The sequence below is a fragment of the Anarhichas minor genome, unplaced genomic scaffold (genome assembly GCF_050575085.1).
Source record: "Anarhichas minor isolate MPS153535 unplaced genomic scaffold, ASM5057508v1 ptg000017l, whole genome shotgun sequence".
NCBI lineage: Eukaryota > Metazoa > Chordata > Actinopteri > Perciformes > Anarhichadidae > Anarhichas > Anarhichas minor.
The window spans coordinates 6,449,350-6,460,961 of record NW_027466463.1 but is presented as its reverse complement, the minus strand read 5'-3'; the positions used below and the strand labels follow the sequence as shown (position 1 = coordinate 6,460,961).

The 11,612-nt window shown below is 42.4% G+C and overlaps 1 protein-coding gene across 1 annotated transcript; it reads right to left on the bottom strand.

Moving 5' to 3' along the window:
- Positions 1-8,114: 8,114 nt before the first annotated feature.
- On the bottom strand, positions 8,115-11,286 carry mrpl38 (mitochondrial ribosomal protein L38). Its single transcript, XM_076093140.1, has 9 exons — positions 11,161-11,286; positions 10,466-10,654; positions 10,184-10,315; positions 9,881-10,083; positions 9,669-9,741; positions 9,515-9,560; positions 8,783-8,941; positions 8,494-8,630; positions 8,115-8,349 (listed from the first exon to the last, which is right to left on the bottom strand). Exons 1-9 carry the CDS (start codon positions 11,243-11,245, stop codon positions 8,213-8,215), a joined length of 1,161 nt encoding a protein of 386 aa, XP_075949255.1. The 5' UTR covers positions 11,246-11,286; the 3' UTR covers positions 8,115-8,212.
- Between the last annotated feature and the right edge of the window lie 326 nt (positions 11,287-11,612).

The following is an 11,612-nucleotide window of genomic DNA, read 5'->3' as shown; positions in this document are numbered from 1 at the left end:
TTGATAGCTATCACAGTTTTCATGAAGTCACAGATTAAGTTTCAGGAAAATTTTGGGTCTGTTTCAGATTTTATAATGGGTGTGTATTGCACGGCTCGTTAAGAGCATAACTGTCAGAGTGGAGCGGAGCTTGAAAATCTTCTGTGATTTTTACAAACAAATTGCTCCAGCTCCCACAATTTTTACTCTTGAAACACCATTTTGGCCAAAAAGCTTGGAAATGTTGTGCTGGTCGCAGTAAAGTGTCTATGGAATCCAACGGACTTACACATTTGGCTCAAGGAGCCGCAGAGCCACATGAACTCCAACCAACTGCTCCATTAGACTCCATGTTAAATCTCACCACTAATTTCTCAAATAACGCAGACGGTACCAGTTTTGTCTATTGCTCTGGAGCTCACATTATTAATTTAATTTAATAATTAAATTTTGCAACTGTTACCTCCATGTTCTTTGATATTATATACCAGAAGTTTCAAAAGTGTAATTACAAGACACTGTGAAGCAATGTGGCTGTAATTCCTACCTGGATCACTCTTCGTTGTGCTTTGGATGGATAGCACACGAAGAATTGTCTATCCAATATTCCAGCTCCTTTGTTGCAATATGTGTCCGACGATAAGTGATGTAAAACTCTGGCTCCTGCATGCACACAAGTTAAGGACACACATACAAAGTTAGAAATCAACCCCTGAACAAGTACCACAATAAAGCACATGTATGAGACGATGATGAAGATGATGATGACGACTCACCCAGCGATTCTAAGGCGAAGTTTGCCATTGTGTCTGCAAGGGGAACAAGTGTGTTCGTCCACTGTTTGAGCATCTGCACCTCCTGCTGGACCTCTTTCAGTTGAATACACATGTGTGTGTACTGTGTGAATCCTGAGGGACACAAAGCACAAAGTTAACAAATGTCAGTTTGATGTGGGGACTAAAATAAAACCAGCTGACCCAGGATTTACATGTATACTAGAAATGATTGTGGCAAAAAGTTTAAAATCCCTCACCAACGGCAAGAACAAGCAGGAGGAGGTAACATGGGATTATCTGTGTTGGGGGGCTCCTCCTGAAGTCCACTGTCATCTCCACAGTTTTGAGCTTGTTCAGCTACAGGTTGTTCTGGCCACACCAGAGGACCAGCTGTTCAACCTCCCATCTGTATGCAGACTCATCACTGTCCCTGATGAGGCCGATGACCGTTGTGTCGTTTGCGAACTTCAGGAGTTTAACAGACGGTTCCTCTGAGGTGCAGTCGTTGGTGTTGTAGAGGGAGAATAGCAGTGGGGAGAGCACACATCCCTGGGGGGCGCCAGTGCTGATAGTCTGGGTGCTGGATGTGATTTTTCCCAGCCTCACCTGCTGCGTCCTGTCTGTCAGAAAGTTTGTGATCCACTGACAGGTGGAGGCTGGCACAGTGAGCTGGGAGAGTTTCATGACCACAGACGTCAGGGCGACGGGCCTGTAGTCATTTAATCCTGTGATGGAGGATTTCTTGGGGACCGGGATGATCGTGGAGCGTTTGAAGCAGGAGGGGACTTCACACAGCTCCAGTGATCGGTTGAAGATCTGTGTGAAGATGGGGGCCAGCTGGTCAGCACAGACGTTCAGGCACGAGGGTGACACACCTTCTGGGCCTGGTGCCTTCTTGATCTTCTGTCTGTGGAAGAGCTGACTCACATCCTAGTTGTTTAACTGGAATGAAGGATTCCCTCAGTGTCATCATGATTCTATGTGGATGTCAAAGAGCATTCTATATGCAAATTAGGTTTAAATAGCATGAAACTGGCTCCTTCCACTTGACATAAATGAATGTATGAACTGATTGATTGATTTTTGACACGTTATCAATAAAGTTTTATCACTTGTATTACTGGCCCCATCATTTCGAGTTATTTCCTGCAAATGAAGTGATTTGTAAAAATGTTTTTACAAGAAAGTATATAATACAACAAATATGGACACTTAAGTTTTTCAATATTACTGTAAATTACAACTCAATGAATATTTACTTAAAATGGCAAGTTCTTTTGAAGAAATGCCTGCAGAAACTAAATCAACACAACTGTTTAAGGATTTTGTCTCTGTTTTCCTTATGATTACCAAATGTAAAGGTTCTTGGCACGAAATCTTAGGAAATCCCACTGTTAAAGTGAATTTTATTTTACAACAGCAATACTTTCCAAAAGTGAATATGTATATCTTACATAGAATTAACTATAGGTGTAATAAAGTATATATTTACACTGCAGTAAAGTGTGAATTCAAGCACAATGCTGCACGTGAAGACGAAACCGAGCAACCTTGGAATCCTTCACGTCCATTTTGTTCACGCGCGTTCTTACGATCACAACTCATCTCTGTGATGTAACGTTTCATCCACTGAGATCAAGTCCACATGTGACTATGAAGAAATGACAAGCTTCTTTGTTACAGATGGTTCATTTGTAGCTTTAATTGATGGACGTGCACACACAGACATCAGCAAAAAAAACATATTCAGTCTTTTACAGATTGAAATGCTCATCAAAGTGTGTAACATGTCAGAATAAATTCACTGGGTTACTACTGATGTTCTATTTGTTCCCCGTTTATATTTAGCCTAATATTATTTATTTTAATTATGAGTTCATTAAATACTCGTAGTCATCACACAGCAGCAGAGTCCGTCTCCAATTCTTTCCATGCATGCAACCAGATTAGTCCAGAAGTCCTGTTGGTTTCTTGGTTTGAGGAAAACTAATGAAGCTACCATGTATAGTGGTCTGTTTGCTTTGTACTTGATGGGAACTTCACTTTGGCAGCAGGTTCATAATCATGCAGAGAGGACGGGAAGAGGGGGTCATGAGTCGGGGTCCAGCAGTAATCTTCTTCTTTCAACAGGTTCATCTGACTGCATGGGCTTTATACAGATGTTATGACAAAGAACATCTGTAAACTTAGAGAAAAAGAGAAAAGTGGAAATTCTGCTGAAGTCCTTCATTTCATTTATTACATTTTAATCAGTAAAGAAAGGTCACCTTCCCTTGGTTCCCTCATTATGGTCCCTATTTGGAGCTGGTCTCCTTCAGGACGCCGTAGTAGACCTCCACCACCTGAGGGCGCAGCAGTGCAAGACATGTCAGGGAGAGAAGAGTTGAAGCAAAATCCTAACAAAAGAGGATTGAGAGCAGATGCATACCTATCTTGATGAAGGATTTCAGTGGAAGAACCCTTTAATGACCTAACATTCATATCTGCAGACATGATGGTTCATTGTAAAACTAGAGACTTGTGATTCTTTTTAATGATCTACTTAATTCACTTTCTAATGAGCCAAAGAGCTTTTTCACAGCAGACATGTTGAGTGGTCATAGTGTATACGAGCAGCGGGTGCTGCCGTGAGACCCTCCGCCGCCCCAAAGCACTCACAGGCGGCTATACTCTCACAGCAGCCTCGCGCTGCAGTCCCAGCTGCAGTCAGAGTAGAGAGGAGACACACTCTCAGCGTATTCATGTATCTGCACTCTGCAGTTAGTGTATTTATATGTGTTGAGCTTCATTTTTACACGAAACAAAGAATAACCGTAGCTGTGGCGTCATAATGACAGCAGTGAAGGCCCAGGTATAAAATGCACGGCCCGCCACTGATTTATATTTCAATCTGTAAAGACAAACTTGTCACCGCTAAATGGCATTTCAGGAATTAAGAAATTAACATACCCAACTTTCGCTATACTCAACTACCAATTTATTGAATACAAGCTTCAAACAGAACAAATATAAATACCTTTGGTAAGCCAGACAGTCAGCACACAAATAAACAAGGCCCAAAAAGCACCCATCGTTTCAGTCACCAACAGAAAATGCTACCTGTGCCACATGGCAGGTTAAATAACCCCATTGTGCAGTTATCACAGCTGTTGCTGATCAGCTCTAATTGGCTCTCTCTTCAGAGAGTCAGTGCTAGTTGAGATGCAGCCCTTTCCTGTGAAAAATATTATACAATCTATCAGTTCATAAAACTCTGAGAATGTTGTATTTATTAATTTGATGACTGTTTTTTGATGTATGTTAAGGAGCAATCATCATTTTAAATACAATCTCGCTTAAGGTCCAAACACTGACAATGCTCCACAAATGGGGAAAATGGAAGATTTCAAAGATACCCCTCCTTTTCAGACAACTACTTGCAATGAAGGTTGTATTTGGGAGACGACTATAAAAGATGAACAGCTTCCAACCCAACACACTCAAGATTTTTTTACAAAAGGAAAAGTCTGGCCAAAACATTTTATTCTGATTTACAGTACTTCAAATTTTGCATTTTTACTCTACATGTATTCATCTGCTATAGTTACTAGTTACTTTTATGTCACAATAAAAAAAGACTGTCTAATCGCCAGCAACTGTCATTAGAATCAAATGTATCCTCTCTGGACATTGGATACATGTAGCCAATTCCATAGCAATCCACCTGATAGATGTTGAGAGCCACAATGCCACTAGCGTTATCAACTTATAAAATATGACATTATAACCCTGCACACCCACGGTGTTTGCAGTTATTGTGTCTGATTAGAGCTACAAATGTTGAAGGAGCACAAAGCTATTCTGGGATTTATGTGAGGTCACCAATCTCCATGTACAAGCTTTGGGGCTTTCTTTCTGTATGTGCTGAAGATAAGATTTGAAGCTGCAGGCCTTTAAGGTCAGCAAGCACAGTGACACCTGTGCTCCCAGTTGAAAACACAAGAAAAATCTGCGCTGTATAAATATTCCGTGCAATAAAAAATGTCTGTATATATAATATTTGTTACCATTTATACTTGTTTTTACTATGTCTCTTGTTTGCACCATTTAAAATGCTGCTGTAATCCTGTACATTTTTCCACTGCGGGACTACAGTACAGAATCAAATCCCAGGATGCACTTTGTCAGACCCCATTCGTCTTCCCCTCCCCAGAGAAATAAGGAAACCAAAATATCATTCAAAAAGTTTTATTCAAAACATAAAAGTACGGACAAGCAGAAAGACGCTACTGTTTAGCAGCCGTCGGCCAGGGAGCGGTTCTCGCCGTTGCCCTTGGCCATCAGGCCGCCGTCGGCCAGGAGGGACCCGTTGCCCTTGGCCATCAGGCCGCCGCCGGCCAGGAGGGAGCCGTTGCCCTTGGCCATCAGGCCGCCGCCGGCCAGGAGGGACCCGTTGCCCTTGGCCATCAGGCCGCCGCCGGCCAGGAGGGACCCGTTGCCCTTGGCCATCAGGCCGCCGCCGGCCAGGAGGGAGCCGTTGCCCTTGGCCATCAGGCCGCCGTCGGCCAGGAGGGAGCCGTTGCCCTTGGCCATCAGGCCGCCGTCGGCCAGGAGGGAGCCGTTGCCCTTGGCCATCAGGCCGCCGCCGGCCAGGAGGGACCCGTTGCCCTTGGCCATCAGGCCGCCGCCGGCCAGGAGGGACCCGTTGCCCTTGGCCATCAGGCCGCCGCCGGCCAGGAGGGACCCGTTGCCCTTGGCCATCAGGCCGCCGTCGGCCAGGGAGCGGTTCTCATTGTTGCTTTCAACAATAACTTTTAGGTAGAGAGCTGATGCCTCAACATTCACTTCATTGGCTTCCACTGTCACTGAAATAAAGACATTCGATTAATAAATTTAAATCTAAGAAGTGATTTTCAACTTCTCTAGACTTTTACAGTGCTTTCAGAATTCTCTGTTCATAAACTTAAGGCAAACACTTTCTTAATATTTGGCTTTAAAGATTTTAAATATATATGTTTTACTACAACACGACAGTACATACACCTCTCACGGTGTCCAATGACAAATACGCAGCAACTGTATACCTGAAATCTCATGGTCAATGTAGCTTAGACATTTTTTTGGAATCCAAACACCAAAAGCCAGACAAAGCATTAATGAAAACTGAACTAACCACATTATGACACCAGGACCCTGAGCTGTACACAAACTTGCATTTTTGCAATAGCGTTAAGCAGAACCTGCTCACCTTTTTTATACTTTCGCACAGACATGGCCTCATGTGAATAGTGAAGTGTAAGGGCCTTCTTTATGGAGAGGTCATTGGGAGGCAGATCTAAAGTACAAAAGAAATTTGGTGTCAGGAAGGAGCTCAGAAAATCTCAAATGTTAAAATAGTCACCAATATTCTCACCTCTCATTCTCCTCTGTAGCCCATTAGCGCTGCTTTCAGTTGAGCCACCAACAGGCAAACAAGAGCCTATGGACACAGTAGTTTCTGTTAATCAAAGGTTTTTGCTGTTTGATTGCACATAAGACAAACTTGTCACCGCTAAATGGCATTTCAGGAATTAAGAAATTAACATACCTAACTTTCGCTATACTCAACTACCAATTTATTGAATACAAGCTTCAAACAGAACAAATATAAATACCTTTGGTAAGCCAGACAGTCAGCATACAAATAAACAAGGCCCAAAAAGCTCCCATCGTTTCAGTCACCAACAGAAAATGCTACCTGTGCCACATGGCAGGTTAAATAACCCCATTGTGCAGTTATCACAGCTGTTGCTGATCAGCTCTAATTGGCTCTCTCTTCAGAGAGTCAGTGCTAGTTGGAAAAGTCTGAAAAGTCTGGCCAAAACAATTTATTCTGATTTACAGTACTTCAAATTTTGCATTTTTACTCTACATGTATTCATCTGCTATAGTTACTAGTTACTTTTATGTCACAATAAAAAAAGACTGTCTATCGCCAGCAACTGTCATTAGAATCAAATGTATCCTCTCTGGACATTGGATACATGTAGCCAATTCCATAGCAATCCACCTGATAGATGTTGAGAGCCACAATGCCGCTAGCGTTACGCTATATGTGTTATCAACTTATAAAATATGACATATTATAACCCTGCACACCCACGGAGGTGTTTGCAGTTATTGTGTCTGATTAGAGCTACTAATGTTGAAGGAGCACAAAGCTATTCTGGGATTTATGTGAGGTCATCAATCTCCATGTACTAATGTATAGTGATGTTTGTATGAAAGCTTGCGAAGCTTTGGGGTTTTCTTCCCGTTTGTGCTGACAAGAAGATTTGAAGCTGCAGGCTCAATAAGCAGTTACATCTGGTGATCTGAAAAACATATATCATCCATTCAAGACTGGAGCCAAACTACAACATTTAAATGTTGACAAAGGGGTAAACCTTTGACCTCTATAATTGTCAATGCAGACTACACCAGAGTAACAATCTTAAATTGAGTTGTCCTCACAGCTTACCATACCGTGGTATTGTTTTTTATCTTATACTTTAAGGACTCTATGATGAAAACCACAAGTTATACTCATTCAGTCTGTACATTAGTACACAATCATGTATGAGTCAGGCAATTCACATGAACATGTTGACTATGATAATACTGTAGAATTATCCTAATGAGAAGAGAACGAACAAAAATTTAAAAAACAAACCTTGGTATGTTTTGGGTTTTAACAGCATATAGAAGAGCAAGCATGTTGGCCTAACTTTTCAGTATCAAGAAGGGTTACACTGTCCAAGTACAAGTTCACATCCCTCTTCCAAGGATGCACAATCCTCTAAATCTATCATTTCAACAACAGGAAATTTTAAAACAAAGGTTAAAAATATTCTTGGAACAATTTTGCCAGAGATGCCCCATCTCACAACCTTTCAATTGGATTCTAGATCCTGGGCTTGTTTGTATCACACTTCAAAGGATTACACTTAAGCCTTTGCTTAAGTGGCAGTTTAAGAGTCAAAAGGTTTGTTTGTTTGGTGTGAAGAATGCGGCACATTTATCAAGTGACATCCTCCCTACTTACAGTGAAGTGCAGGAGTGACATTTAAGAGCAGTTCTTTGGTGATCACGTCGGCTCTGCAGAAACAGTCAATTCGAGACAAGGACCTGTGTCGGCCACATTGCTCATATTTTTATTAGGTGTACGAAAAAAAGTAAAAGTGAAGGAATTTTATCTTTCACTTTAAAGGGTAGTACTCCCAAGACCTGTGAATACATGTGGAGTTCCCCTTTAAGTCCAAAATATCTGTTGTCAGTTTCCAACTAAAACACACACATAACATCCAACAGGACTAAAAAATAACCTCCTTGGCAGGTTTTAACAGAATTCAATCTCAAAAATAAAATAAAATGCTTTATTTTTATTTAACATAAATAAGCCAACTGTGACATTTGCAAGGAAATGTGTTTTCTCCACTCTGTGAGTGCGTGTGTCCTTATCAATATATTCCATAGCTGTGCTTCTTTTCATCTCTGTATCTGTCCAGGTAGCGTAGGGGCTGTCGATGAGGGTATTTGACCTGTGGAGGGTGGTACACTGGAGGCCGGATGAACTCAAACACTGGCTCCCTCATGTCTACAGGGAGAAGGTACAGCAGAGAGGCTTTATGGTTACCAGACAAGCGCACACACAACCTTGTTGTCCTAAAAACTCAGAAAGAAAAGGAAAATGTCAGAAGACCAAAGTTGCGCTTGATCTGTGAGCGTTAGCGTGACTCACTGAGTGTGGTGTGAAAGGTGTCGGTGACAGATTCGTCCCACTGGCACTGGAAGAAGGACAAGCCTGCAGGTGTCATGTTGTCCTGGTGCTTTCTGTAGAAATCCATCGTCTTAAATGAGCGATCCACCAGAGAATGGCTACGGGGGAAGAGCCAACACATGCTTAGTGTCTAAGATGCTATACAAGAACATGCACTAACACGTATGCTTGACAATACAGTTTATAATCCTATGCAGCAGTGAGTGTACAAGTATATGTGAATGATGCGGTTATATTTCATATAGCTCACCATGGCGACGGCCTGACCTCCTCCTGGAAGTTGATGGGTCCGTCTTGCTTGAAGAGGACATAAATGTAGCGGTGGAAGCCCGTTCCTCGTGCAGGGAACGGGGGCATGTAGTGACACAGCTCTTCCCCGGCCTGCACTGCTCCGCCAGGTATGTTCCCTCTACAGAAACACAGGTCGTTTAAGGCGGTAGTCGTGGAAAATTCTTTAAATTGCATTTACTCCTTCTAAAAAAATCTAAATCAATGGATATGCAAATGTTGTCAACGTTTGACTGTTGGCCACAAGAGGTCTCCTGCTTCACTGAAAAGTCCACTCTTAGCGTCTGTGCACCGGAGGTTTCAAGTTTCCACATCGCTCCGATCACACTGTCAGCTGCATACTGGACCAGGATTGGCTCCAAACTAGCTGTGATGTCACAAAATCCTACTTTTACGTCCACATGTAAGATGTAAGGTGAGCACAGTGAACTTCCCATCTTCAGCAGAGAAATGTGAAGACGCTCTTCTAGTGTCAAACTCAGCACTTACGTTATTATGCACAGTGAAGCTCAAATATCCAAGTGAAGTAAAAATAAACTTATTATATTTTTATTATAACTGAAATTCAGGATTAAGCATGAATTGAAAAAAAGGTAAATTGATGGAAACTGTAATTTATATTTGTCATCAATTATAATCACATTTTTAAAGCTTTGCTGCACAAATTAAAGCACCGTTGACTTTAAGTACTCACACTAGCCAGTGGACGTATTCTGCCTCGTTATCCAGAAGATGCTCATCTGAAAAAGACGATACATGTTTTTTTTTTTAGGCGGCCCGTAAATGCTGAGAATCGATGAATATGTTGATTCATTCCTGAAAGGCCTCCTGTGGTAGCTGATGCTGACCTGGACAGGTGAGCAGAATGGTCCACAGGGAGCCCTCCTCCGCATCAAAGGCGATTTGAGGAACAGAAGAAGCCTAGACATACAGAATGCAGGGAAGGGGTGACGTGTTGGAGGATGCAGACAGAAAGTTTAACTTCAAGGGACCTTGGTCTTTAGAATATCAATTACAGGCTATATTAGGGCACTGTAAAACCTCCAGTCCATTTACGTACTTCTGTTGGTGTCAGCCGATTCCCATAATGCACTTGACCACTGTTGTCCTGGCTATAGCAGATCCGGAGAGAGACTTGAGGAAGGAAATATGCCATGGGGAAGAGATCCCTGAAGACTCCGTAGTGGTCGGCCAGTCTCTTTATATGAAACGGACCGCTGCTCTTCTCCCACCTTTCCTGCACTTGATCCAGAGGGATCTTAACTGGTGGGGTAAAGATGGGGAAAATAAGTTAACGAATATATTCACTTATCAATTAGAAACGCTTTGGTATTCCCCGTATCGTGAAAGTGTGTCAGCTTACAAGTTCGCAGACGACAAGCCCTCTCCAGCTCCACGTTCTTCTTGTTCTCCTTCATCACCTGCTTCCTCTCCCTCGCTTCTTTGGTCCTGCCGGGTCGATAGTACGGAAGTCCAATGTCCACTTTCTCAGCACCTGCAAGCAAAGCAAAACCCTCATTTGCATTGTTGATTTCACAGGTTTCCTCTGGGACAAAATACAATTCTTGACCAATCGTTTAGCCATTGACAAGTTCCCACCACTGGAGAATCACCGTCAACAGTAGGTCCCTCCTTCGTGTCTCACCGTGCTCGGGGTCAGTCCTTTCCACGTAGCTCTTGTAGGTCTTCCACCAGGCAGGCTGGTTCTTTGCTTCCTCAGCTTGTTTTAAGTAACGAGTGTAGCTGCGATACTTCTCTACTGACTCCAGGTTTTGAACGTCAATCTCGTCATTAGGCATTGGACCCAAAGGTGGTATCTGTCTGCAGAGGAATGCTGTTGTGTGGACACATCCCCACCAGTTAGTTAGTTACACAGCACTTCCTTCACCTTTCATGTTTGGTTCACACTAGCGGTTTATCACACACACACACACACACACACACACACACACACACACACACACACACACACACACACACACACACACACACACACACACACACACACACACACACACACACACACACACACACACACAAGGATGCTATTTTCTTGTTGGTAGTAAGTAACCGCTATGTGAGATAGGTAACCCTGTCAGTACTGACATTTACTATTCCTGAGCTGGGTTTTGTATCTTGTTCTTATGTTTCCCTTTCAAAACAATACACCACATTCAATTGTCTCATTTGTATTTGTAAGTTAGTGGAATGTCTTTCTCCACAGAAGAAGAAGAGAGCGTGGTAACGAATGTAACCTGTCGTACACGCAATACTGAATGGAGCCCGGGCAGGAATACCGGAATGTGAACACAATAGAATTTAGCAATGTCGTTACAATACCTGTCGAGACAAATGTCCTCGCATTATTGACCCCTAAATCTGTCCCAGTTCGCAGGGCAGCGACGCAAACTGTGCGCAGCGCCATCTTGGAGTGATTTTTTTCTTTTTTTCCCCAGAAGATACGGTGGCCGAGAGAAGCAAAAAGAGTCCGAGCAAATGTAGCTTTATTTGTTTTCTGTAGTATTGACAAACCGTAGTCTACTAGCAGACACTAACGATAACATATTATGTTACATTTTCTGTATTTTAGCACACATCTATCGTCTGGAATGAAAAACAGAGCGGTATAGTTTTGGGTTTGTGATAATAATCAGTTACTTTTATACTTTTTAACAGGATTTATCTGCAATGTTACAAAACAGCAAATGAATGGCAGCAGACATCGAATGTTATTGTAAAAAATATAACACTGTAACAATACCAGTGTTACAATGTATCTCCGTGTATTACAT